Here is a 27,272-nt window from a genome sequence, read left to right on the forward strand (position 1 = left end):
ACATGTATAAGAACAAATGACGACTAATGATGGTTGATGAATGGTGGGATATTAGAGGCATTGGGCGGTTCTCCATGGCATTTCTCGTATGTTTGCAACGTTAAAACTGTTTCAGCATTTGAGTATGATAATTGCTCAATCCAACCTAGAGATTGTGCACCATGCACTGACAAGCTTGGAATATGCTACCACCTTCCGGTCCAACAAAAGACAATTATAAATGTGATCGTTGTTTAACGAGGATATGCGTCATGAAAACAATAGGTAAATAATATCATGTCTTGATAACGTACCATTGTATTATTCCAAGTTCATCACCGTGCTTTCTTAAACATAGATAGATGTTTGATTTGGTGAAGTGCAGCAAGAACCAACCATGGTTTGACTTATTACTCTGCATTGCAAGTTTTGAGTGGCCACTTGGTTTGATTTTCCACAAAATCTTGAAAAGAACTAGAAAACTATCAACTGTTTTGCCCTGCCCCCCTGCTTTCGTTGCAGGATCGCTGTAGAGCGAGGCCTGCGTCGTCTCAACGAGAGGGGTGGCTCGGACATTGCCATGGTCTTTGGCCTACAAAGTTGGCGTCTCGAGAATGAGGTTGGACGTAGTTCTTCTGTATTGGATCATATTGTCTTGTTCTTTCCGGGTTCTGACCAGCTGAGGGGTGAAAATGTTGAAGAAATTGCACACCTTTATTGGCACTTTGAGAGGAATGACACACTTTGTGTAGTTGACCCAAGGTGGCCTCTGGTCCCACATGTCAGCTGCACAATCGTGTCAAATTACTCTTGACTTCTTGAGAGCTGGCTGCTCTCTGAAGGCCTGGATTCTGCTAAAGCCACACACACACACTCGGTCCAAGGCAGACGGCGACGGCGACGGCGACGGAGCACGTGACCCGCACCGACCGGCGGCGAGCCCCTCCGGCCCCCGATCGATCGATTCGCGGCGCGGTTCGTCCAACTGCCCCGGCCGCGTAGGGCTCGCGTAGGGGATCGATCATGGAGCTGCCGGCCGCCGGCGGGGGCCGGCGCACGAGCTACTCGCTGCTGTCCCAGTTCCCGGACGACGCGGCGGCCGCCGGGGCATCCCCGGCCGTGCTGCAGCGCCAGTCCAGCGGCGGGAGCAGCTACGGCGCCGGGAGCTCCGTCTCGGCCTCCAGCGACTACCCGTTCCACCTGCCCCCGGCGGCCGCCGCGGCGGGAGGGGGAGGGGGAGGGGGCACGCCCTCCCCCTGCAAGAGCTGGGCGCAGCAGGCGGAGGAGACGTACCAGCTGCAGCTCGCCCTCGCGCTCCGCCTCTGCGCCGACGCCGCCTGCGCGGCCGACCCCGGGTTCCTCGACCCCGGCGACTCCGGGGGGTCCAAGATGGGGGGCGGCGGCGGGGGCGGCAGCGGCAGCGGCAGGGCCTTCCCGCTCGCTCCCCCCTCCCCCACCGCCGAGGCCCTCTCCCACCGCTTCTGGGTACGATCTCCAATCATGCTACTAGATACTTTTCTCCAAGCCAACATCTTTGGTGGATTGCTGGATTCAATTGCTCCACCTAGTTCAACAACTAGTGCCAACCATTTCTTACAACGAATTCTACTTGGCCACCTATTGTGTCCCCAAGGGTTCTCATTAACCCTTGATCATAGTGAATTTACTCTCTCATTACATCACATCACATCCAGCAGCTATGTTGAGCCTGTGAGGATTATATGATGTACTGACAATGGATGTAATTACGATGCCGTTAGCTCTGCAAGGTAGACCATACAGCTGCATCAGAGCGACCTTATTCAGTTCTCTTCAGAGCATAAAGTTGATACTTGTTAGTACTCCCTCCGTCCCAAAATAAGTGTCTCAACTTTGTACTAAGGTTGAGGCACTTATTTTGGGATGGAGGGAGTATAATTTAGAATTTTGTGTGCTCTATCAAACGTCCATATTGCCGAATTAGAGTGGCCCTTCATGTTTTGTATCCTGCTTATACTGTGATTACTCTAGCTTAACACGGCATCTCACTTCCCAGGTAAACGGCTCGTTATCATACAGCAACACGATACCGGATGGGTTCTACTTGATCCAAGGGATGGACCCCTTTGTGTGGTCGATGTGCACCGACGTGCACGAGGAGAACCGCATACCCTCCGTGGAGTCGCTCAAGTCTGTCCGCCCCGACGATTCTTCCATCCAGGTGGTCCTCGTCGACAGGAGAGCTGATTTCGATCTTGGTATGCTGGAGAACTACGCGTCCAGCTTTCTGTCCAGTTCCTCAGACATGAAAGATGTCATAAATCAGCTAGCCAAACTTGTGTCTTCCAGAATGGGGTGAGTGGTCGCTTCCCTAAGTCTTTTAATTTGAACTGAGCTGTGTGGTTTGTTGAACATCTCTTTTATGTTTTTCAATCACAAAGGGGTACAACCTCCAACGAGGAGAACTTGCTTCCACGCTGGAAAGAGAGCAGCGAGGCAATCAAATCAAGTGCAGGATCTATTGTGCTTCATCTGGGGAAGCTGCCGATTGGTCTCTGCAAGCACCGCTCTCTGCTTTTTAAAGTATGTCTGCTGTTTTCAGAAATTTAACTCTTTGTTCGTCTTGTACTCGTTGTACCCACCAAAAACAACTACAACAAAGTTTCAGTAAAGAATTTCGTTACTCCTCAATCGGAATTTAGAACTCACAGACACTAGTAAATGTGTAGCTTGGTTAGATAGGAATTATAACTTTTTTTTGTTAGTACCTCTGCCCCTTAATGATTTGAACTGGAAAAACGCCTTATATTAAGAGAAGGAGGGATTACATCTTTTGGTTGCTCCTATCTTAAGTCATCACATACTGAAGCTTATACATTTGCAGATGTTAGCAGATAAAGTCAACATACCATGCAGATTAGTCAAGGGCTGTAAATACTGTAAAGCTGAAGACGCTTCCTCCTGTGTCGTGCGTTTTGGGCTTGAAAGGTACTTCCTCTGTTCACAAATATAAGATGTTCTATCTTTTTTCTGAATCGGATGTATATGGACACATTTTAGTGTGTTTGTTCACTCATTTCAGTCCGTATGTAGTCCATATTGAAATATCCAAAACATATTATATTTGTGAACAGAGGGAATATATCCATGGACTAGGATCTGTTTAATATTGGATGTACATTTCAGATATCAGTACTTGACTTGCTGGGAGGTACTGCGACAAATTACCCAAAGTCCGACTTGTTTACAAAGACCGCGGACTAGAATACTCTGTGCTTGTTTGAATAGAATATTTGCCTTATTTTCCTGTTATTTTGATATGTTTGGTGGATAGCTATATGCTGACTTTTGTTATTTCCTTTGACAGGGAATATCTGGTTGACTTATTTGGGGCTCCAGGCCAATTATCTGATCCTGATTCTTTCGTCAATGGTCCCTACTCGCTGTCGGTTCCATCACCTCTCCGTCCACCAAAATTTAGGTCGTTAGAGATCACTTCAAATTTCAGCTCAGTTGCCAAGCAATACTTCTCAGACTGTCACTCGCTCAATCTATTGTTCAGTGATGCATCCACAGGTTATATCTGCGAAACTTGCTGTAATTTCATTCTTCATGTGTCATTAGGACTTCATTACATATAGCATATATGATTGTCCACCAAATAAGTAGTTGGTATGCCAAACTTGTCGTCTTCCATCTATGATGGTTTTGTTTGGCAGGGGTGTGACAGAGGCCAATCTTTCATTTTCAGGTGCTTCTAATGGTGCTGCAGTTGCTGTAGACCAAATGTATTCGAAGAAACATGATGCAGGGGACGGGATTGCCAACAGCTGGGTGCCGGTGAAAGGTAACAGCTGATGACAATCTCTTGGGCTTGTTAAATCTTGAAACATATTGTTTCTTTTCTTTTGAATTTTGACTACTCCCTCTGTCCCAGAATATAAGAACGTTTTTGACACTATGCTAGTGTTAAAAACGTTCTTATATTTTGGGACGGAGGGAGTATTAAATAGGGGCTTCTTTGTTTACCATGTTGCATTGAATACAACTGAGCACCAAATAATGTACCCCCAAGGTCTTCACTTTGCAGCAACCTGTGCTGGAGCATCTGAAATATTTAAATATAGCATGAACATTATGTTTGCATACTGTGTTGAGTCGGTATATTCTGATGATGTAGGGCAAGCAATTGCGAACTCGGACATTATTCTGCCAGAAGCTCCTCGAGAGGTTTTGCCACTTATGACACCGTCCAATTTGACAGCTGATAAAAAGAAAGAGTTTCAGTTGATTGAGGGGAATCAGTATCTACGGAGTACTGTCAGTGATCTGTCACTTGCTGTGGATGATCTGATCATTCCATGGAGTGAGCTGGTTTTAAAGGAGAAGATTGGAGCAGGTACACTTGTGCAAATAAGACTGAAGTTTATCCTTCTGTGGTTCTTTTCCAAAAGGAAGAAAAGGAATATCTATTTTCTTTATTTGCTAATATATCTATGTTACCATTGCATTAGGAGTCGTAAGACTCGTAACATCTAAATCATATTTGAGATATGGTTGGATATTTGCAAGTTAAATCTTTATATGAACCATATTGAAAGAATAGTTTGGTGAAATTTAGTTGTTCTAAACTTACTTTTTTCTTCCAGGTTCTTTCGGAACAGTTCATCGTGCTGACTGGCATGGATCGGTATGCCTTTTATATGCCTGGTTTATTGATAATTTGTTACTGCTAAGAGGGCAAAAGTTTCTCCTTTGGATTCTTTATCCTGATAGACTTTTCCCTGTATTCTCATCGAACTCTTATTAGTGCACAACTTCATGCTTCATCTGAGCTTTTTTTTGTCCTAGTTTGTTGTAACTATAAGTGAGCCTTTTGTGCTGAATGTTTTTAGAACCAACATTGCAATGAACTCTGTGTTACTGCAGGATGTTGCTGTGAAGATACTGATGGAGCAGGATTATCATCTAGATCGCTTCAAGGAATTTATGAGAGAGGTTTGTTGAACAAATCTTGGCATTGGTGGATCTTATAAATGTTGGACTTTGCTGTGTGGTCGCTGGTCAGTGTTATGATTCTTATGAGTGGTTATCACTTATCAGTGATCATGTTCTGTATCTGGACATGGTTGTCACTTATCAGTGATCATGTTCTATATCTGGATGTCGCTGTCACTTACCAGGGATTATGTTCTTCATTCAGTTGGTGTTTATGCCTTAATGAAGCATTCCTGTCCATGTTAATCACCTTATAAATGCTTTTTCTATGTGGCAGGTTGCAATAATGAAAAGTCTGAGGCATCCAAATATTGTTCTATTCATGGGTGCTGTTACTGAACCCCCAAACCTATCAATAGTTACGGAGTACTTGTCAAGGTATTAATATGCATTTCACTTATTCATTTGGTACTACAGTACTTCACCCACTTGAGTGATTCCAGCAAGTGATGCACTTGTTTCGTTGCAGAGGTAGTTTGTATAAACTTTTGCATAGGAGTGGTGCAAGGGAGGTTCTGGATGAGAGACGCCGCTTGAACATGGCATTCGATGTGGTATTGTCTTCTCTACTCCCAGGCTATAAACTTGAAGCAGTCATACTCCCAGGGTATAAACTTGTAGCAGTCATATTCTATCTAAATTATCTCTGCCTGCTTTACAGGCGAAGGGAATGAATTATCTACATAGACGTAGTCCTCCTATTGTTCACCGTGATTTGAAATCTCCAAATCTTCTAGTCGACAAGAAGTATACTGTGAAGGTATGATTTATACACTATATAATCTAATGCCTTAGATAATAAACTGTATGTTCTGGTACTTTTATGAAGGTAGAAGGCACACACATCATGTGAAATAGTGCGGCCATATGAATCTGTGTCACTGTGCACGAGGCTGTCAATTTTCTCATACTAGTATTCTGTCCACATTTTTATGTTGATTTTGTTTTGACACGTGAGTTACTGTTGTTTCCTGAGTGGTAACTTATTTGTTTTGGAGAGTATTTGGTAGGTGTTAAACTTACAATAATATATGTGCAACACTTTCTAGTTCTAGAAGATGTTCAGCTTCTAATAAAAAATAGAAGAATGATTTTGTATAGTTTTCTGCTTCTTTTATTTTCTTCAGCTATCGACAGCACACATCATTTGCAGCTTCCAGTTATATTTCTTGCAGCAGCCTGTGTGAAAGACATACCAGGAACCCAATCATCATTAGCCATCCTTGTCAGTAAACATATTTAAAGAAAACAATTGCAAAAAGCTGCTAATTTCCCTGAAGAAATGCTAACATAGCTGTAAATTTGACATAGTACATGAATATTCAGTCATGGTATTATTCCCCCTAGAGGCTTCATCTGAAATGATAGTGTTTATATGACAATTTTATCTATTGTATTTGTCTCATATAGGATTTATTAGCGACTTGTTTTTCTTATTCACACTCTGTTATTAAATCAGGACCAGGTACTTTCACTTCGTTTAAACCTTTTAACTATTTTCTGTTTGTAGGTATGCGACTTTGGGCTTTCGCGACTAAAAGCCAACACCTACTTGTCCTCAAAATCTTTGGCAGGAACAGTAAGCTCATTTTCCATTTCTTCTCAAGTTCATCTTGCCCATTCATTCCTTGGCTTATCTTTTCATTTAAACGTTAGCCTGAATGGATGGCACCTGAAGTGCTTCGAGATGAGCCATCCAATGAGAAGTCTGATGTCTACAGTTTCGCTGTAATCCTTTGGGAACTTATGACATTGCAACAACCATGGTGTAACCTGAATCCTGCCCAGGTAATCATCTAATTTGGCTCCAGCATTGATGCCTCGATGCTACTGTTCATTGAAATTATTAAGTTTTTTGAGTACATATTTTGCTTATCCACAGATCAACACCTGATCAACTCTGTATTTAACTTTTATACGCTGCACTATGATGTTCTACAGGTAGTTGCTGCTGTTGGCTTTAAAGGAAGAAGACTTGAAATTCCGAAAGAGTTAAATCCTCAAGTAGCTGCATTAATCGAATCCTGCTGGGCAAAGTATGTGTTCCATCTTCATATTTCCCTCTCTTAAGCTGATTCAGTGCCATGTAAGGCTAACTAGAATATTAATATGCCTCTTTTTTGTAGTGAGCCATGGCGGAGGCCCTCATTTGCTAATATTATGGAAACTCTGAGGCCTTTAATTAACAAGGTCCCGGTGCCGCAGTTGATCCGTTCAGACTCATAGCAGTTTGAAACTGTTAAGGAAAGAAGCATTTCCTTAGTGCTCTTATGATAGTATCGGCGGGGCAGGGAGGAGTTTATTTATTTTTGGTATTTAGGCTGTTTATGATGGATAATTCATCAACACTATTACTCAATGCTAAGAATAAGGAGGACTTCTTGATTTACACTTTCAAGTAAAATGTACCTGGCAAAACTCCCTTCCATGGCTTAAGGTATGCTGCTGTTTTCTTAGCTTCCTGTTCCTCGTTCAATATTAGCAAAGAGTGCAGGCTTAAATATTTTAAGAGAAGGTTTTCATGTCGGTCAAATGCAGAATTGTCAAATGTTAGATAAATTGATATCTTATCATGGTCCTGTGGTTTGGCTGTCCCTTATTTCCTTTAGTGACCACGGCAGCAGTGGGTTATTATGTTTGCTGATAATGTGTGGTGCGCTAATTTGCAGATAGTTCACACATTGTATTTGGGTAGCCTAGGCTAAGCACTCGCTGCCGTTGTTAATATTTGCGATAGCTGCAACTGGCGTGTTGGTCTCTTGTTTCGTTATATAAACATATATGATTGAGCATCCGACATCCATGAGGCGCAGTGTGGCGCTTCCCGGCACCATTTACCGACACATGTTTTCTGTTTCCTGCAGACACATCGTCGAGAGAATCATCCTCCTCCCCCATGACGACACGGCGTGATCACACACTGGAAAACACGCGTTCGCCGAGTTCCAAACATCAGAAACCTGTGGCTATTAAGCTGTGTAAATTATAGTTTCCCACTAGATACCTTTGTATATTATGTTATAATATGTTGTATGTAACCAACTGTAATTACTACTGTGTGTATGTATGTGTTGTATTATTATCATGTGGTTGTTGTGTGGCATGTTGTAATAGTGCTTCAACTGTCCATTGTACTGCAGCTGTTACTGAGCAATCAGTGCATACTGGCCAACCTGGAGGCCCAGTCAATTAGTACTAGCACCAAATGTGCTGTCCTGTGTACTAAATATCTAGATATTTTGTAGTGTACAATAGGAACATTTGGTGTGACTCTGAGAGCATTCTTGCCTTGGGGCATGTCTGGTACATGCCAAAGCAATGCCCTACCAAGATTCGCCGACCGTTGGTTAGCCACAAAAGATCGGTTAGAGAGATTCCTTGACCCTCTGTTGGCCAAAAAAAATGGTAACATTTGTGAGGAGGGTTGCCAAAGGTTGCATAGGCAACCAACCAAGAGCAAGGGTATCATAGGTTGCCAAGGTTTTGGCAGGGCAAGTTTGGGCACCAACCAAACATTAGTGTCGAGATTTGGCGTGCTGCTGATTTGCATTGGTCGAAACAATGTTGTGTAATTTGGTTGGTTATGAAATTGTGTTGCCAACCACATAAAATTACGTTTTCGGCGAAGTCGTAGGGGTGACAAAAAATTTAGCCTCCCTAGTAAATTTTGGTAGCAAACCAAACATATGCCTCGAAACCCTAGATTCGACAGTATCGACTATGGTAACCTAGGGGACCACCTCCGCTACTCTCTGCTCCTTGTACAAGATGCGATTGTCTTCTCCGTAGGAACAAACCCATTCTAATCCTCGTTGGCAACTCTGGAAAGAAATCAACCTGCAGTCTCAAAGGTCTATCTAAAGAGCACCCCCTAAACAAACCGGACAATCCAAAAACAGTACTAGTATCTTCGCTACAAACATGCACCTCATACGTTGACTTTGTGACATCAGAGGAAGCGTGCACCCGCCGCACTACCCTTTGCACCGCAGAACAAAAGGGCAAACTGCCGCTACATCGAGCGGCGACAAAGAAAAGCACGCGAGCTGCAGACGTCTTGAACGCAAATCCTCCAGAAAGCCCCCCCCCCCCCTCTAACCAGCTTCGAAAAAAACCGTATGTCAGCCAGCCGGACCTATCGGCGCCCCCTTCACGCATGATAAAAAACGCAAAACCGCCACTCGCTGCACCGCGCGACGACAAGACAGCTGTCCGAGCTCCACACATCTTAAATGCCCACATTCACGCGCCCGAGCTGGCGAGTAACTCCGCGAGATCCTCCGCGCATTACTCCCCCCGATCCCCTCCCCTCCGACGAGGACGACGACGGTTCCTTTTCCATCACAAAAGATTACTAAATTTGTCATTGAAATCATGGATGAAGAGCTCAACCCAAATGAGGAGACGGTGGAGAAGGTGAGGGGGGAGAGGAGGGTGGCGAGGCCAGGACTGACTGACACAAGTTATAAAAACGGGCGGCAGAGCCGCATCATCTTCCTCGCGCAGCCGCCCCCTCCCCCCCTCCTCTCCCCCAAATCGGACCCGAAATCCAAGACGAAGTTTTTCTCCAATCCCCACTCCCCCACCCCCACCTCCACCCCAAGGAGGCGCCGGCGGCGGCAGCAGCCGGAGAGGAGGGGGCCGCCCGCCCATTCCGACGCCCCAAACCCTAGCTTGCCCGGCCCATGCGCCCCAAACCCTAGCTCGCCGCCCCGCGTCGTCTCGTCCCGTGCCGGCACCGCCATGCGCGCCTCGATGGAGGCCTCCGCGGCCGCGGCGCGCAGATCCGCGGCGCCGGACCCCCCGGGCGCGGCCAAGAAGCAGCGGCTGCTCGCGCCGCCGCGGGACCCCAGATCCTCCTCCGCCGCGTACGGCGGCGGCGCGTCCAATGGGAGCGGCGCTGCGGCGGCCGCGGCGGAGCAGCAGGCGCAGGTGGACGAGCTGGTGGCGCAGTACCGGACGGCGCTCGGGGAGCTCACCTTCAACTCCAAGCCCATCATCACCAACCTCACCATCATCGCCGGCGAGAACCTCCACGCCGCCCGCTCCATCGCCGCCCTCGTCTGCGCCAACATCCTCGAGGTGACCCACCTTCTTCTTCCCCGGCCCCTCCCCCCTCCCTTCTCCATGTAAAGAAAGCTCAAAAGCTTGGCATATCCTTGGTTGTGGTTCGATGAATGAATGGTAGCTAGGTTTAGGGATGTAAAGCTCAAAGCTCAGCATTTATCCGGTGTGCTAGATAGGAAGAGGATGGGTGTCTTGGCTCTTGTTTGATGAGGGTCACCACATGAATGAATGGTAGCTAGTTAGTTTGGTTTGCTGTATTTTTTCCGTGCTGTCAAGGGCGGCGTTGTGTGTAAAAAAATCATTGCGAGAGTAAATTTGCAGTGCCAATGGCATTGGAAAAATAGAGTGAATTTGCTTTGCCCAGTCTCCTTACGCAGAGTGTACGGTGCCTCGTTCTGATTCTGTCGATGCTGATGAATAAAGCATTGCCCCTCCCCCCTCTTCCCGTATCTTCGTGTCTCTCGGTGCCTGTGTATGCGCGTTCGCTGCTTGTGTACGATGCTATCATTTGTTTTTCTTTTGGGTGATACGAGTGCTGCAGCGATGTTCAGTCACGCTAAATCGTTGAAAGATTACCGTTGCGAAAACAGACAGGGTTTGGGACTGTCTCATTCCTGCTGTTGAGTCACACTAAATCATTGAAAGATTGTTGTTGCAAAAACAAACAGCGTTGGGAACTGTTTCTGTCCCGATGTTCCACTATCCGTTCAGCAGAAAAGTTCATAACCTTTTCCTGCACGGAAAAATGATTCATATGCCTGAACCGCTTATCTATATCTGAACTCTCTGATATGTTTGCACGAAGACTGAACTTTATGAATGGAACGACGAATGGATGAGGAAACACTATACCTCTTTTATAGCTGGGCTCTGTTATGTTTGCACAAAGATTAACCTTTATGAATTGAATGATGAGTGGATGGGGAACGCTGGACCTCTGATGTCGCAGACACTGGGTCTTCTCTGTTGCTCCTTCTGGATAGGCTCTGGCACTTAAATCACTTCCATTTATTGTTTACTTCTTCTCTGTAACATTAGGAAGCTACTGCTGTATCTATCATCTTTGGCTAGAACTCATTTTGTTGTCACCTCTTATATATGCTTATAAGAGAAACGTCGTTAGACTTCTACAGAGGCAGGGGTAACTCCTCCTGATATCAGTACCAGTAGAAAAAAACATTGTGTTGTTGTGTCCAGAGTGGGGCATGTAAAACATGCAGCTATTGGTTCTCCTTTGTCTAGCAATATTTGCTGTTGATTACTCAGAATTAGTGTAGCAGATTGTTTTCTGTTTGTTCTGTTGTCAATGGAATTGTTTTATTATCATGGAGGGGCCTCTGAAAGTTTTTGAGTTGTTTCCTTATGATACCATTTCCTTGCTTCTGTTTTATCTGAACTGTTGTCAATCTGCGATAGTTGTTAATGTAATTGTTTTATTATGGTGGAGGGGCATGCCTATCTTATTTGATGTTTGCCTGTGATTGTAGGTTCCAAGTGATCAGAAGTTGCCATCTCTTTATCTGCTTGACAGTATAGTCAAGAATATTGGAAAAGATTATGTTAAACATTTTTCTTCAAGATTACCTGAGGTTAGTCTTGACCCTACATTTTTTACTTGACATAACCCTCTTCATGACAGCCTAATAAACCCCAGTTTCCTTTTTATGGGATGAGTCTGACTTTGACATCCTAATGACGTTATCCCTTTCTCTTTTGATTGTTCTACTATAGGTGTTCTGCAAGGCCTATAGACAGGTTGATCCTCCTGTTCATACTAGCATGAGACACCTTTTCGGAACATGGAAAGGAGTGTTTTCTCCGGCTTCACTGCAAATGATTGAGAAGGAACTTGGTTTTCAATCATCTACTAATGGGTCATCAGGTGCTGCACCATCGAAGGCCGATTCTCCATCCCAGCGCCCATCCCACAGCATACATGTAAACCCAAAATATTTGGAAGCAAGACAGCAGCTCCAACAACCAAATAAGGCAAGCCACATCTTCTTTCATCAAATTCTTTTGATATTTGCTGCCTGCTGACCAGTGAGCCAAATTCAAACAGTTATACATTTCTTGTAAAAAATCATCCGAGCATGGTGTTGTAGCTACTTTTTCCCCTTCTGTTGAACACCGTGCAATCTTTCTCTGATACTGCTTCCCTTCAATTTGGACAGGGGATTCTGGGAGCCGGTGCCAAGACACCTATAATTTCTGATGCTGATGATGTTATCGAAAGGGGTAATAGGATTGGAATTGATAAAGGCACAGGGAGACGACTGGATACTCTGAACTCTAGGCCTGTAAGTTACTTCTTGATCTTTGATATTTCTACATGTAATTTACTTGGCCTCCTTTGTTTTTCTTTATGTATTTTTCCTGATATATTTTCGTATGATCTGCCAAACTTACAGCGTGCTCAGAAGGATACTTTTAGTAACCCCATTCATGAAAAGCCAGACAGAGATGTGAGGGGCCCTGGAATTGCGGGAGCTGGTCAAGTTCGCTCAAAGCCCAAAGGCCAAGATGGAATTGTGGGTTCATATTACACTGGAGGTGTTGGTTCCCCTGAAGAAATATTTGACAGACGCAACCATTTGTATGCATCTAAGGATGTTCGCTCTTCCGGCTCTGTACGTTTGGACAGTGCACTTCTCCCAACTCCTGTCAGTAATTCTGATAGGATTGGTAGATTGTCATCATCTGATAAAAGCTGGAAGAACTCTGAGGAAGAAGAGTACATCTGGGACGACATACGTTCTCAAGGAGCAGATTATGGAGGTGCCAGTTCTGCAAGAAAAGGAGAACCCTTGGCTGATGATGTCAATATTAGAAGCTTCCATAGGGCTAATTGGGCAGAGCCTGCAGACCCGTTGGACCCTGACTTCCACAAACAAGATACCATCCCAAGATTTGGACATCCAACAAACCAAGACAGAAGACTTGCACCGTACATGGTATGTGGAGCAAAACTATTAAAGAATATATGCAGTGCTATTTTTGCCATGGGAAGTTATTTACTTGTAAATATTGACACATTTAACTGCTGGGATGCCTTCAACTTTGCAACCTATAATGTTTGTTTTAAACCTTGTGATTTCCCATGTACCATGTTGAATTTTCTTCACACATGCCTTTAAACTGTATTTCTATGTTCTGATCATCTTTGTTGTTCAGGATCATGCAGAGTATCTTCATAGTAAGCGTGAGGGGGACCCAAGAATTGATAGGGAAATGTGGCCTGAAGGACAACCGTTCCCGGAATCTCGTGGCTCCTCTGTATGGTTATCCCAGGAAAAACCTCGTCCAGACATTGGGCGGGATCCCAGGATTTCAAGGTTTTCTAATCAATCACCAAGCATCACTTCATCTGTACCTGTTGGATTATCAGGGCCCTATGCTGGACGATCAAGCCTTGAAAGTGCAAAACAAAAATATTGGCCACCTTCCTCGCCACCTCTCCAGGCACGTGAGAGCTCCCCAAGTTCCTCGGAGCATGACATTTATGCTTCCAGGCCATTTCTGCCGTTGGGTCAAAATCCCCAGGAAGAGCATAACCAAAGAGCTCATACCTTGCCTCAAAATTCTGCGAATTCTCAGGGTCGGCCTAGTCTGCAAGCAGCTCTGTCACAGGCTTCTCAGCAGACTCAAAAGCACCCTGCTGTGCAGTCAAAGCCACATCCGAAGCCATTTCATCAACCCTTTTCACAAGAAAATTCCTCATCGCTATTTAGACCGTCTGTCCATCTGCCTCTGTCTACCGGAATGGAAGAGCAGTCTGAAGAGGTGTCCTTGCCCAGTGGTTCCGCACATGCAAAGTCAGATCAGATAAGTGCTAGTAATTTGTTGGCCGGTCTTTTTAAGGGTGGATTCATACCAAACACAAGTGATCACGCTGTCCCACATTCACATGGGTTGGCATCTCTTCCATCTTCCTCCGCCAGCGAAAATGCCCCTTCGAAGCCTCATGCACCAAACTCTCTCCGCCCACCTTTGCCGCCAGGTCCGCCACCAACACAGAGTGCTGAGAAAGCTGCTGCACCACTGTCAAGTCTTCTCAGTTCTCTGGTTGCAAAGGGCCTAATTTCTTCACCGTCCACCGATTCGTCTGCTGTTGCAAGAAAGCCCAGTAAATCAAGTCTGAGCACATCAGATGTCAGTGCTTCAGCTCCACCTCCACCAATCGTCCAGCCTTCAGTTGCTAAGGAGACACCTGCCCCTATAAAAGCTTTGTTGCCCAAACCTCCTGTAGTCGAGATGGCTGACCTAATCGGCCTTGAGTTCAAGCCAGTGGTGCTTCGCGAGCACCGTACAGAGGTGGTCAACAGACTCTTTGATGACCAAAGCCATCAATGCAGAAGATGTGGTTTAAGATTCAGACTTGAAGATGAGCTCAGTGCACACACTGCCTGCAATGGACCAGAGGAGGCTAGAAATACTGGCATCGCACCTGAAAGATGGTACCCTAGCAAGAGCCGCTGGATTGACAGATTACCTGAACCGCAGAGCATCTTCCTGGACTCTGCATCTGATTCAGACCTGGGAACCGCAGAGGAAGCTTGTGAGTTTATGGTCCCTGCAGATGAGAGCCAGATTATCTGCTGTCTTTGTGGGGAGCAGTTTGATGACATGTATTCCATCGATAGGAGCGAGTGGATGTACAAGGATGCTGTGTATTATGATCGCTCAAAGGCAGAAGGTGGCAGCTCCCAAAGTAAAGAGCTCGCACCCATAGTCCATGCAAGATGTATGCCAGGAATCTCAAACGATGGCATGCAGGTGGATTAGTATGGTTGTCATGTCATATAGCAGCAGAAACAGCAGCAGCAGCTCAGATGATGACATTGAGGTGGATTGTCAAAGAAGTCTGGTGCCCAGCAGAGCCTCAAACGATGGCATGGAGGCAAACATTCCGTGAGGTCGGTGCACAGCGACGATTGATAATATACTGCAGGTGGGGTGATGACAGCTTCGGCAACATTTTGGTCCCTTGATCCCCACCAATTGTCATGTAGAAAAGGTGTTCTTACAGAAAGAATAAACATACCGAGCCAATTAGTCGGCATTTTGATCCCAGCGAGTCAACATTTTGGGAGGGTGGGGTCAGATGACATAAGTTTGATCTTTCTGTTGTTCATAGGAGGCCATGTATGCTAGTGAAAAGAGTGTATTATTATTGCCCCTTAGCCAGGCGAGCGAAACGGGTGACGCCAGCGTCGTCGTCGAGTTACTGCTGTTTTTGACAAACTTTTTCTCAGCTTTTGAGATCTAGTAGCGGTTTTTGTACTTAAAACCAAACTGACAATAGAACTTCATCATGGATGGATGCATATTTGAACTACCAGTGTTGTTAGCTCTTGCTTGCTTGTCTGTCTGTCATTGTATCTGCCACTGTTATTCAGCCATGTGCCATTCTGTTATTTCTGTTATTTGCATACATTCTTTAATAGTGGCAAAAATAGCACTGCATATATTCGTATGTGAAAGGAGCTTTCAATGATATAATTTTCACATTATGCATGTCATGTAGTATTAATTTTATCAATAGTCAAAGGCGGTCTTGACAAACGCATTAGGCCCTATATAGATGGAAGGAGGGAGTGCTGGTTTTTGAAGGGAAATTTCCATCCACCTCAACCTCATGTGAAGAATCCTACGTATTGAAGATGTCATGCAACTCCATTTCTGTGTTTTTCTCTATTCTCATATTTTACAAATCCTGCGAATCAAAGATGCCCTGAATGTTTGTATGCATGCAAATAAGTGACAGCTGTGTTTGCAAGGCATGTTTTTCCTCTTGTTTGGTAGATGGATGTAAACAGGTAGATGAATGTTGTGTCGTCGAGAGATACTAGTTTTATGCAGAACAGAATCACGTCTTTGGGCCGCTTTTTCATGCTACTCTCTTCGTTCCTAAATGTAATAAGGCCTTTTAGAGATTTCACTATAAACTACATGCGGAGCAAAATGAGTGAAATCTACAGTCTAAGTTGTATCCCCATGGACAAAAAAACAAAAACAAAAAACACTCTAAAATATACATCCGCACATATTCCATATTGAAATATCCAAAATGGCTTATATTTAGAAACAGAGGGAGTGCACACATTCGCACTAAAAAACACAAATGGGCGGGCAAAATACATAAGCAGAAGAGTATTTAATTTTTATATAGATTTTGTTCGAGTTGTGTCAACAACCATGATCTAGTAATGGGCTAGTAGTGCTGTGTTACCCAGTCCTCTGCGGTTGGTTAAGCCATCAGATAACTTGTGTGAAGAACTCTAGCGCGGATACAGACGCACACGCAGCAAGCCAGAAAGCAAGAGAGCAAACCCAGCACATGCCCCAAAAGATTGTGCAGCTCTTGGATGAAGTACAACAAACATACTACTGAACCTCGACAGAACTGAATCGAGCACCCACGAATCACAGGAGGTGTTGCGTGATCCTGACAGACACGATCTGCCCGTCCCTCGTAGTATCTCGCATTGCCTCGAACCTCGACAACAACTCTGTCATGATAGAGACACACAGCAAAAGATTCATGTCAGAACTAGACTCCAGCCAGATAAATGCTTTTGCTTCAGGTCATTATCTTGCCAGAACTAGACATACCTCGATTGGGCATCAGGTTGGTGCTGAGGGCGACGCCAACTGTGGTGAGGTACGCCCTGGGCATCAGGTTGGAGCGACCCCGGATCCAGGACTGGGCATCGAGAATATCTGCACACACAACGCCGCAGCCAGTCAACATGAGTGCCATCCTCATATCCATCCAGGCAATCAGTTAGGGGTAATTGAGTGCTTGAATGGATGGATGGTTGAGGAACAAACTTTTGAGGCGTGGGGTATTGAAGTAGTGGCGGTTGAAGATGGCAGCGGCGGCGGTATCTAGCTGCCCGTTGCTCAAGTGACTGCCAAGGTCCTCGTACTCCCAGGTCCCATCCCTGAACTTGTTCTCCAGGTACAGCTCGCAGTGCCGCGCATCCAGAACCTGCACGGTCCCTGTATGTACCACAGGTTGTTCCAGTCCAAACCAAACTTAGAAGCAAGCACCACAATGGCCAGGACCAAGAACAACCTCCAGCCTAGCATCATCACCTTGGCATCCGTGGTCGTCATCGTCGGGGCATTGCACCATGTGCATGTCTGCAACATTCAAGAGGACCAAAGAACAGTGATTGAAGAATACCAGACATTTTAACAGGACCAGCAAGTGAGCAAGGAATGGCCAAGAAGAAGGGACATGGTGTGTGCACGCACGTACCAGCAATCCAGATGCCGGGGCGGACGTTGGTGAGCAAGCAGGCTCCGATGGAGGTCTCTGGACTATTGTCATCCAGCATCGGCATCAACCAGGGTGGCAGTGCCAGCTTGGACGAGTCCATCAAGAATCCATCAAGGCGAAACGATTCTGCACCACACCAAGCTTCAGGTAAACACATGACAGTAAACAGGAATGAAGGAAGGAAGGAAGGATTTGAGGAGCTGGGATGTCGCCTGCGCTGTGCTCACCAATGTGCTTCTCGGGCTGACGGAAGCAGTATGAAATTGTGGGGTCTGAAAGAGACAACAGAGGAAAGAGAGCACGCATGTCAGTGCGTGCGGCTGGTATCAATGGGAGGAGACACTGAAGACCTGGTGCTTACCCAAGGCACTGTCGTAGAGGAGGCGCCAGGAGCGGTGGAACGGGCGGGCAACGTGGAGGAGCCTGATCATGTTGGGATCGTCGGTGCAGAGCGAGAGGTCGCGGAGGAAGATGGAGTCGTCGGAGAGGAGGCGGTGGAACCAGAGGCAGGTGGCGGAGAGGCTCAGCAGCTCAGGGGCTTGTAGGTGCTTGGCCACCTCCGTCCAGATGTCAGGATCATACCTGCACCAACAATGGTATTAACTCTGATGCTGGCTGGATGATAGCACTAGTGATGCAGGCGAGGGAATTTCAAAGCCGATCGCATACACCAGAGAGAGAGAGAGAGAGAGAGAGAGCAGCGGCAGCACCTGCAAGGCTGGAGCCCGGCGCGCTGCAGCCCGCACCTGGCCCTCTTGCTCAGCGCCGGCCGCTTCTCCGCCGCCGCCCGCCGTGGCCCCTTCTCCGCGCCCTGCTTCCGCGGCCGCGTCCTGGGCGGCGTGGGCTGGGGCGACGAGCCCAAGTCGGGGTGGAGCCGCCGCGGCCTCGGGCGCTTCCTCAGCTCCATCCGCATCCCTATCCACATCTCCCCCCCTTCTCTGTCTCCGTGCAGTCGGGGTGGCCGCGGGCGCCGTCTGCTGCTGCGTGCGGGAGGAGGTGTATCTCTATTTTGCTTCTCTTCTGCGAGAGGGGAATGAAACGGGCAGGGTTAGTACATCAACAAAATTTGGAATGGGAATTTGAGGATTTGCCACGCCTTTAATTACACTTTGAGGATTTGACCCCGTTTACCCTGAAACTGAGGATTTGCCACGCATTTGCTGTAATCTTGAGGATTTGCCCCCGACGAGACGGGCCACAGCAAAATGACCAACAAGCCCTCGTGTTGATCTACGTGAGAGGCAGCCAACCCCGATCGTTCTGTCCCAGATATCACGCTCGTCTGATACGATTTGGGTGGGTGCGGCGAAGGCGACCTCGATCTCCACCACGACGGCAGCGGCGGCGGCGCCGGCGGCTGCAACCTGGTAAGATGTGCCACTATATGCCATTCCTTCGACCGTCACCTGCTCCCCCAAGGTCGTTGTTCCTCTAGTGCAACATATCAATACGTCCACCTTTTGCCTTAGTATGAGTCTGAACCAACTCCCAGATTTATCCCTAAAACATAGTTGATCAACAAACTCCAAAAAAATCATCTCCAGATTTTTTGCAAATTCAGAGTCCTGCCATTAGTTTCCACTTGATTGTTAATGTTAAGAAACCTGAAGATAAAATAAAAGCCATTAGGCACCTGTTGAATAAACATGTAAAGAGAATAACAAGTTTGTTGCAGAGCATGTACGGTTGATCTGTGGAGGATGGATGCTATGGATGATGGCCCTAATATGGGTGCTGAGGATATTGCTCTGAAGACACAAAGGTGAGAATGATACTATATCCGCATTTCCGTCAATGAACAACCTAACCGTAAACTTCGAATATTTCACTGTAGGGTGAAGCAGCCTGTTCATGTTAACATTAAAGTTAGAGTTCTTCCATATCGGGCCATGCTTGCTGATGGCGCCGAGGAACAAATGGAGCGGCAGGATATTGAAATGCAGATTAGATGGAAGGGGCTCACTTTAAACAAATTTGCATGCGACTTGAGCCAATACATACCATGGGGCCCATGGCAGGAGGTGCATCTGTTTGGCTATGATAAGGATTCTGATGAGGAATGCAGACTGTTTAGCACCAAGCAATTGAGAAGCCATTTGCTTGACCATATGTGGGGAGAGGAAGAAAAGGTGAAGATGCTAGTTGAGGTGCATACAAAACCTGCTAAGAAATCTGCCGCGAAGAGAGCTAACAAGCCTACTAAGGAACCAGCTGCTAAGAAACCTAAGAAGGCACCTGTTGAGAAGGCACCTAAAATCCTAAAATCAGCTATGGATGATGTACTATGCAGTGCTACATCATCTGTGGTTGTGGACAATGCGAATAAGGAAGCACTTGAGGTTGTTCAATCAATGGCGAGTCAAACAAGTGCTTTTGTTGACAATGATATTAACTTTGCAACATGTGATGTTGTTCAACCCAATATGCCATCAATTTCTGACATTGCTGAAAGCAATGAGCAATGCAGGTCTTCGGTGGTGTTGGACATAGAACCACCAATTGATTGGAGCCTAATTGAGATTGCTCCTCCAAATGAAGATGAAGTGGATGTTCCAGTTACAGAGGAGAATATGTGTGATTTTCTAGGTATCGAGGAGGATGAGACACATGAAGCACCTTCTTCACCACCTAGTGAAGATGCGTATCTCACTGATGAGGAGGACCAACAACTATTAACTGAGGCTGCTATTCCTGTTGATGACAAGATAGCTCAAGAGGAGAAGATTGCATATGACAAAGAGAACCCTCGTATGTATGTAGGTGCCTTGTTTCCTTCAATGGAAGAGTTCAGGATGGCAATAAAACAATATGCCATTAACAATGAAATTGACATATGGGGATATAAAACAGACAAAAAAAGATATCTCGGACTATGCAGAGGCATCAAGTGTCCATGGAGAATAACTGCTCGTTTAAGGGCTGATGCGAAAACAATAAGGGTACTAAGAACTTTCTTGCTAACAATAACTTCTGTTTCTAGTACTCCAATTCATATTACTTGTCGCAACTTAAGTATGAGTAATATGGATCGGAGGTAGTGATTAATTTTCTTTTATTGAATGCAGTACTATTTCTCATAGGCCATTTGTTTTGTATGGATGCAGGTCACTAAGATGAGTAAGAAACACAAGTGTTCTTCGAGTAGCAGAGTAAAAACCACCATGGCAACACAAGGTTGGGTTGAAGCCAAGGCAATGAGTATACTCTAGAATGATCCTACCATAGGATGTAAAGAACTACAAGAGAAACTCGAAGAAACTTATGACATCACCATTGGTTATGATACAGTTTGGGCGGGTAAATCTAGAGCCGAAAAACAGATTTATGGCACTTTGAAGCAGAGTTTTCAGAATTTGCATAACTTCAAAGCAGAAGTTGAGAAGAGATCTCCAGGGAGCATCGTAGAGGTTGATACCAAGGTAGTAGATGGTAAAGTCCACTTTCACAGATTCTTTATGGCTCTTAAACCTTCCATAGATGGTTTTCTAGCTGGTTGTAGACCATATCTCAGCATAGACTCTACGGCATTGAATGGTAGATGGAGAGGACACTTGGCAGCTTGTACAGCATTAGATGGTCATAACTGGATGTTTCCTGTTGCAATTGGGTTCATTGATGGAGAGACCGAGGAAAACTGGACTTGGTTCATGTCACAACTCAATAGAGCTTTAGGTTCAGTCCCTAACTTAGCTATATGTACAGATGCATGCAAAGGTTTAGAAAATGCTGTCAAAAAGGTTTTTCCTCATGTGGAGCAGAGAGAGTGTTTTAGGCACTTGATGGCAAACTTCACAAAAAAATTCAAAGGTGATGTGTTTGGTAGGATGTGGCCTGCTGCTAGGGCATATAGGCCTGAAGTTTTCTCCCATCATATGCAGAAAGTCTTGGCAGCTAGTAGCCGTGTGCATGAATATTTGTCAACCTATCACAGTTTGAAGTGGATGAGATGCAGTTTCAATGCAGACATCAAGTGTGATTATATAAACAACAATCTGGCCGAGTCTTTTAATAACTGGATAAAAGATTATAAAGACTTGCCTGTTGATGAGCTTGCTGACACATATAGAGAATTGTTGATGAAACTAGTATACAAAAGAAGGAGAATTGGGGAGAAATTGAGGGGAAAGATCATTCCTGCTGTTATTCAACAGATTTTCAATAGGACTAGAGGGCTTGGTCATCTAAAAGTTGGAAAATTAGGTAATGGTAGTTGTGAAGTCAGGGACACAAGCAAAAACAGTCTTAGGCATGTTGTGAAGGTTGACAAACATGAATGCACTTGTTTGGAGTGGCAGCACACCGGAAAGCCTTGTGAGCATGCTCTAGTATTTTTGATGGGGAAGAGAAACCCCAAATGGGTAGACTATGTTCATAATTATTTCTCCTTGGACAAGTTTAGGGCAGCTTATGCAGGTGAGATTGAGCCCATGACAGATAGGAGTCAATGGCCTCATGTGGATGTTGGTTTCGACATGGATGCACCGATTGACAAAGGAAGACCGCCTGGAAGGCCTAGAAAGCAGAGGTACAAGAGTGCCCTCGAAGGTGGAAAAGGTGGTCCAAAAAAGAAAGAACCTAAACAATTGGGCAGCCAAAACAGATGCAAAAGATGCAATGAACTAGGTCACAGACAAGCTGGTTGCCCTTTAAATGGTCCCAAAAAAGGTAATTATATAACCAATTATATTTTGCATTACTTTTGTCATGTTATGAATTGTTTCCAGTTATATGCATTTTGTATCATGTTGCAGGAAGAGAAAACAGAGAGCAAGAACATATCCTGCTGAAGATGATGAGCCAGGACCTCAAATTGGTGGTGCTCCTATTGGCACACCCAACAGGCAAACTGGTGGTGCTCCTCTTGGCACACCCAATAGGCAAATGCTTACTATTCCTGCCAGTCTCCATGATAGTCCTAGGCCAGTGACAAGAAGGTAATATACAGTAAAATGATTATTTCATTGCAGTCCAAAGTTGATCTCTCATGTTTACTATTCCACTCTTTATAGGATGCTGGCTATGGCCTTAGATGATGAATCATCAGAGCCAACAGAGATGCCTTCAACCTCGCATGCGAGAAAGTTGACCCCTAAGAGAAAAAGAACGTAGATCGTGACGTGCTTATGTGGTGAACTAGATGCTATGCCATGTCATTTTTGGGGGCTGAACATGCTATGTCGTGTCCTTTAGTGTCGAACTATGTTTGTTGATTCTTATGTATGGATGTCAGAGTCAGACTATCTATTATTGTAACCAAATGTTTGCACTTGCCATGATTTGTGAAGAAATGCTGTCCAAGTGGTAGCCTGATGATGCACAAATTTTTTGGCCAAAAAATCAAACTACCCAGAAAAGGTTGAAACAATTCCAGAAAATAAAGAGTTTTAAATTGAGCATTCTGGGAAAATTTGAGCTCACTTGGCCGAACAGAAATAGATAAACTTAAAAACAGATCATTTCCAGCCTATTTTTGGGTCAAATTTGGCCTAAAATTGAAATTATGCAGGAAACATTGAAACAATTACTGAAAACCGTGAATTTCCGGGAGAATTTGAGATCATTTGGCGGAGCAGAAATTAGAATATTAAGAAGTACCCAGAATGACAAATCTGAAGCTCACAACTTCAGAAAGTACACAGAACCACAAGTCTGAAGTTCCTTAGATTTGGGAGAGCACGAACCTGTGCAGCAGCTCGGGGAAGGCAGAGCCCATTGCGGCAGCAGCAAGCTCGGCGAGGGTCAGCAGGAGGAAGCAGCAGCTCGGGGAAGGTTCCACACAGCGAGACCTCGCTGCATCTCACGGACGCACAGCAGCATGCAGCGGCAGCTCGTGGAAGGTTGCGCACAGTGAGGGCGTCGCAAGCTCAAGGAGGCACAACACCACACAGCAGCAGCTCAGGGGAGGACGGACGCCCTTGCCGGTATAGCCGCTGCGAGGTCGCACGGCGTACGGCGAGGTTGCAGGGCGGCCATCCAGACGAACAGAGTACAGGCAAAAGGAAGAAGAGATAAGGTACATGTCCGATTGGGATTAGTCATCCTAATTTGGACCAGGGGCATTTTGGTCACATAATTTATACTATAATCTGCCAAATGATCCAAACCGTGTACAGAGGGCAAATCCTCAAGATTACAGCAAATGTGTGGTAAATCCTCAGTTACAGGGTAAACGGGGGCAAATCCTCAAAGTATAATTAAAGGCGTGGCAAATCCTCAAATTCCCCGTTTTGGAATTTGAGAAACATCTTACATGGCCACAGTTTTGTGAACAACTTCTCAAAATGTTTTCACCAACAAGTTCCTATGATTTAACTGTCAGCTTCAATTCTTTCAAACAGGGAAATCTGTCCATTGCTGAACACACGGAGCAGTTTGAATCTCTGACGGCTGAAATGCAAGAGGAAAAATCCATCTCTCTCTTTCTGAACAATGGTTCATCAAATGCTATGTCAATGGTATGTAAGCACACATCAAATTTCCAGTTGAGACCACTCAGACCTCCAACTCTAACTGAAGCTTACTGATAATGGAGCAATCAATCATTGCCTCCCAAAAAATCCACATTCCAAGTAGGAGGAGGAGGAGGATATCAGAAACACCCTTATAATGCCTTCAAAACAGTAGGGTTTGACACAAAATTGCCACAGCCAAAAATCACAAATATCACTCAGAAAACTAGAGAACCTGCTAAGTGTTGGAGACGTGGTGACGCATGGTTTCATGGGCACAAATGTAAGCAAGCTCCTGCTATTAACTTGTTAACAGGAGAAGAACCTACTGAAGTGACTGAAGAACAAGAATCTGGATCTGAAGAAGAGCAGGAAAACGGCCAGAATTCCTCTGATAAATGTATGCAAATTTCTCTCAAAGCAATGGAGGTTGACAGTGTTAATGCCATGTCAGTTTTAGTCTCAATTGAGGGCAAACAGGCCATGGCACTAGTAGATTATGGTAGTAATTCTACATTCATGAATTTGTCCTTTGCTCTAAAAACATCCTGTACTATCATCAAGGACAAATCAAGGCCTGTAGCAGTAGCTGGGGGAGGCAAGCTATGGTCTGGAGCTTATATTCCTGACACCCCATTCCCAGTGGCAAAAAGAAAAGTTCCAGCATACTTTCAGAATTCTGGATTTGCCTGGGCATGATATACTTCTGGGACGTGACTGGTTAGCAAAACACATCCCTACAACACTTGATCACATTAATAGAACTGTTACTATTATGAAAGATGGTCAATATCCTGTCAGCATACCAGTTTCTGAATCAATTACAGAGGCCACAGAAATATCTGAAACAGAAATGGAGAAAATGCTCAATAAAGGAGCACCTGAATTTGCTATTTATCTCTTAAATACTTCTAGTTCCTATACTGGTCTGACCAAGAATGAAATTCCTGTACCAGTTGCTGAGCTATTGCAAAAGTTCCCTGAAGTTTTCTCTGAACCTAAGGGACTACCACCTCCTAGAACTTTTGACCATGAAATCCCTCTCAAGCCAGGAGCTACGCCACCTTACTCTAGGCCTTACAGATTACCACATCATCACAGGAATGAGATGGAACATCAAGTCCAGTGCTTGCACAAGGCTGGTATGATAAGAGAGAGCCAAAGCCCATATGCTGCACCATCTATTCTGGTCAGCAAAAAGGACAAAAGTTGGAGGTTACGCCAGGATTTTAGGAAACTCATTGTTGTGACTATCAAAAACAAATATCCTATACCTGTGATTGAGGATCTGATTGATGAGCTGTCTGGAGCAAAAAAAAAAAATACAAAATTGAATTTGAGATATGGTTATCATCAAATCCGAATGGATGAAAAAGACATTCACAAAACAGCTTTTATCACTCACTTTGGGCATTTTGAGTACTTAGTTATGCCTTTTGGATTGGCCAATGCACCAGGGACATTTCAAGCTCTAATGAACGGTGTTTTTTCACCTTTTCTAAGGAAGCACACTCTGGTTTTCTTTGTTGACATTCTAGTGTTTAGTGAAACTCTAGAAGAACACTTGCAACACTTGGAAGAAGTATTGTCTGTCTTGCAGAAAGAGCAGCTGTGTGTTAAACTTTCTAAGTGCCAATTTGCTGTTTCACAGGTGAAATATTTGGGTCACATAATTTCTGGGGAGGGAGTATCTACAGACCCAAATAAGGTCCCCGCTGTTGCTGAATGGCCCACTCCAACAACTGTGACCCAACTTAGGGGTTTCCTAGGCCTGTGTGGCTACTATAGGAGATTTGTCAAGGATTTTGGTCTGATTGCAAGGCCTCTCCATGATGCCCTAAAGAAGGACAGTTTTGTTTGGACACAACCACAGGAGATTGCTTTTAAAAGCTCTCAAACAAGCCCTTATTACAGCTCCAGTCCTAGCATTACCAGACTTTACACTTCCTTTCACACTGGAAACTGATCCATCTGGTAATGGTGTAGGTGTTGTGATCATGCAAAATAGTAGACCTATTGCTTATTACAGTCCCACTTTATGTCCCAAGAATGCTGCCCTATCTATCGAGTGAAGCAACAAATTTACACGGAATCAAATGGAATGAAGGATTGCAGAGGGGAGCTGTGAGCTGCACTAATAAACCGTTCTTCATTCATCGACAAGAAGGGACATGGGTGGAACCAGATATCCGGTTTCAGGCGCCGAAGCATGCCGACAATGACCATCAGGCGCCAAAACTAGGCTATTTACTTGCAGGAATAAGGGCATAAAATTAACAAAGGGTTGAGATGTTACTAACCAAAAGAGCAAAAGCAACACATCCAACATAAATAGCTGTTTAATATAAACAAGAACTGGATCAAGCATCATCCTCAGTTGTTTATTTGGCCCCATTATGAAGGCTGTGCTGCCCAGCAAAGGTTCAAATCAGCATAATGCAAAATGCAAATATTCAAGAAACAAAGCTAGTGGAGCCAATGCAAGAGCAGAACATATATATCAAACTGGCATTTGACAGGATCATATGATTCACACTTGAAAGTTTGACTATGGCTAATGCGAATGTAGAAGATTTATAATGTTCAGAACAAATATCGCATAAGCATGGCATTTGAAACATCAACTCCGACTAAGAGAAGACAAAGCATCAGTTCACTAGCACAGATAGGTTAAATGTGACGTTCAAGCCTAGCGTGAAGAGCAAACCCAACATAGAAATCACTGTGTTGACTAACCTAAAGTTCTTAATGCTGAAGAAATAGGCATTTACGCCCGCGACTCGTTTCTTTAGACTTAGATTTGGTAAGCCTAAATGTCTGAATAACACATATTTGATACTTGGAAGGAATGGCATCAGCCATTGCTGAAGTAACACAAAGCATAACTCACAACGATGGTTCTTGATCCCTCGGTTAGGTATATAGGATCCAACTGCTGAAAATAGGGTCAGCACGGCCAACATGGCCCATTCTTCACCTGCAGTCAACTACAGCAAAATACTGCACGGGCGACAGATCATGGGCGGAAGTTACAGCAACGCGCCAGCATCATGGGGGCGAGTCCAGCAACCAAGAAGCCGTAGACCCGCTGAATCAGGCAAAAAAAGCAGAACATGTCAGATCGACGCGGACCATTTAAACGGCTGCAGCGGTCGAGGGTTCTCGGAGGGGTGTGTTTGACCTGGAGAGGGGACAGAGAGCAGAGGGCTTGGGGATGTCGTCTTCCTGCCACTCTTCGCCGTAGCCGCCGGCGAGCGGCCGGTGGAGGCGGGTGAGGACATCCATTCCTACAGCCACAGGAGTTCCTGAATTTATTTATTTTCATTTGTTTATACTCCCTCCGTCCGGGAAAAGTTGGCCAGAGCTTAGTTCATTTCAAATTTTACAAAAAAAACCTTCTGGTTTTAAATCTAGTGCTAATCCCCCCCTCACCTCTGCTTCTTCCTCCTTTGACCAAGCGGCCGTCATAGCCACCGCCGGCAGCCGCCGTAGAAAGAGCGGGCGACCACCTC

General features: G+C 45.1%; 4 protein-coding genes across 7 annotated transcripts; 3 read left to right on the plus strand and 1 right to left on the minus strand.

Annotated features, from left to right (window-relative positions):
• The first annotated feature begins 818 nt into the window (after window positions 1–818).
• LOC125531079 (serine/threonine-protein kinase CTR1) lies at window positions 819–8,059 on the plus strand. The gene is made up of 17 exons (XM_048695491.2): window positions 819–1,464; window positions 2,015–2,313; window positions 2,400–2,541; window positions 2,843–2,946; window positions 3,326–3,534; window positions 3,710–3,805; window positions 4,139–4,357; window positions 4,608–4,648; window positions 4,888–4,956; window positions 5,234–5,334; window positions 5,426–5,510; window positions 5,618–5,716; window positions 6,467–6,535; window positions 6,613–6,744; window positions 6,898–6,992; window positions 7,083–7,393; window positions 7,821–8,059. The coding sequence occupies exons 1-16, from the start codon at window positions 1,003–1,005 to the stop codon at window positions 7,180–7,182; spliced, it is 2,322 nt and encodes a 773-aa protein (XP_048551448.1). The 5' UTR covers window positions 819–1,002; the 3' UTR covers window positions 7,183–7,393; window positions 7,821–8,059.
• Window positions 8,060–9,287: 1,228 nt separating this feature from the next.
• LOC147974367 (pre-mRNA cleavage complex 2 Pcf11-like protein) lies at window positions 9,288–15,361 on the plus strand. Its single transcript, XM_087517430.1, has 6 exons — window positions 9,288–10,038; window positions 11,511–11,612; window positions 11,755–12,012; window positions 12,198–12,323; window positions 12,435–12,977; window positions 13,198–15,361. The coding sequence occupies exons 1-6, from the start codon at window positions 9,331–9,333 to the stop codon at window positions 14,806–14,808; spliced, it is 3,348 nt and encodes a 1,115-aa protein (XP_087373556.1). The 5' UTR covers window positions 9,288–9,330; the 3' UTR covers window positions 14,809–15,361.
• Window positions 15,362–16,165: 804 nt separating this feature from the next.
• Window positions 16,166–23,699, minus strand: LOC147974368 (putative F-box protein At3g61730). Of its 4 annotated transcripts, none has more exons than XM_087517431.1 (9): window positions 23,562–23,699; window positions 18,022–18,331; window positions 17,673–17,893; window positions 17,539–17,583; window positions 17,291–17,437; window positions 17,125–17,172; window positions 16,858–17,028; window positions 16,639–16,746; window positions 16,166–16,535 (listed from the first exon to the last, which is right to left on the minus strand). In XM_087517431.1, exons 2-9 carry the CDS (start codon window positions 18,234–18,236, stop codon window positions 16,450–16,452), a joined length of 1,041 nt encoding a protein of 346 aa, XP_087373557.1. In that variant the 5' UTR covers window positions 18,237–18,331; window positions 23,562–23,699; the 3' UTR covers window positions 16,166–16,449. The 4 variants fall into 4 exon arrangements, with proteins under 4 accessions (XP_087373557.1, XP_087373560.1, XP_087373559.1 ...); XM_087517434.1 differs by lacking the exon at window positions 23,562–23,699 and adding an exon at window positions 22,993–23,527; XM_087517433.1 differs by lacking the exon at window positions 23,562–23,699 and adding an exon at window positions 18,443–18,627.
• Window positions 18,546–20,113, plus strand: LOC147974369 (uncharacterized). Its single transcript, XM_087520022.1, has 4 exons — window positions 18,546–18,678; window positions 18,987–19,073; window positions 19,146–20,059; window positions 20,103–20,113. The coding sequence occupies exons 2-4, from the start codon at window positions 19,012–19,014 to the stop codon at window positions 20,111–20,113; spliced, it is 987 nt and encodes a 328-aa protein (XP_087376148.1). The 5' UTR covers window positions 18,546–18,678; window positions 18,987–19,011.
• Window positions 23,700–27,272: the final 3,573 nt, after the last annotated feature.

This window comes from Triticum urartu, chromosome 4A (assembly GCF_056163025.1).
Source record: "Triticum urartu cultivar PI428250 chromosome 4A, HENAU_Tu73, whole genome shotgun sequence".
NCBI classification, from domain to species: domain Eukaryota; kingdom Viridiplantae; phylum Streptophyta; class Magnoliopsida; order Poales; family Poaceae; genus Triticum; species Triticum urartu.

Excerpts from the sequence above, each read along its gene's own strand:
- LOC125531079 (XM_048695491.2), top strand. The coding sequence starts at position 1,003 with ATGGAGCTGCCGGCCGCCGGCGGGGGCCGGCGCACGAGCTACTCGCTG. Across the intron at positions 3,535-3,709 it reads GTTCAGTGATGCATCCACAG|GTGCTTCTAATGGTGCTGCA; the intron begins GTTATATCTGCG and ends TTTCATTTTCAG. Across the intron at positions 6,993-7,082 it reads ATCGAATCCTGCTGGGCAAA|TGAGCCATGGCGGAGGCCCT; the intron begins GTATGTGTTCCA and ends TCTTTTTTGTAG.
- LOC147974367 (XM_087517430.1), top strand. The coding sequence starts at position 9,331 with ATGGATGAAGAGCTCAACCCAAATGAGGAGACGGTGGAGAAGGTGAGG. Across the intron at positions 10,039-11,510 it reads TCTGCGCCAACATCCTCGAG|GTTCCAAGTGATCAGAAGTT; the intron begins GTGACCCACCTT and ends CTGTGATTGTAG. Across the intron at positions 11,613-11,754 it reads TTTCTTCAAGATTACCTGAG|GTGTTCTGCAAGGCCTATAG; the intron begins GTTAGTCTTGAC and ends GTTCTACTATAG.
- LOC147974368 (XM_087517431.1), bottom strand. The coding sequence starts at position 18,236 with ATGTGGATAGGGATGCGGATGGAGCTGAGGAAGCGCCCGAGGCCGCGG. Across the intron at positions 17,894-18,021 it reads GCCGGGCTCCAGCCTTGCAG|GTATGATCCTGACATCTGGA; the intron begins GTGCTGCCGCTG and ends TTGTTGGTGCAG. Across the intron at positions 16,747-16,857 it reads CAATACCCCACGCCTCAAAA|ATATTCTCGATGCCCAGTCC; the intron begins GTTTGTTCCTCA and ends TTGTGTGTGCAG.
- LOC147974369 (XM_087520022.1), top strand. The coding sequence starts at position 19,012 with ATGGATGCTATGGATGATGGCCCTAATATGGGTGCTGAGGATATTGCT. Across the intron at positions 19,074-19,145 it reads ATTGCTCTGAAGACACAAAG|GGTGAAGCAGCCTGTTCATG; the intron begins GTGAGAATGATA and ends ATTTCACTGTAG.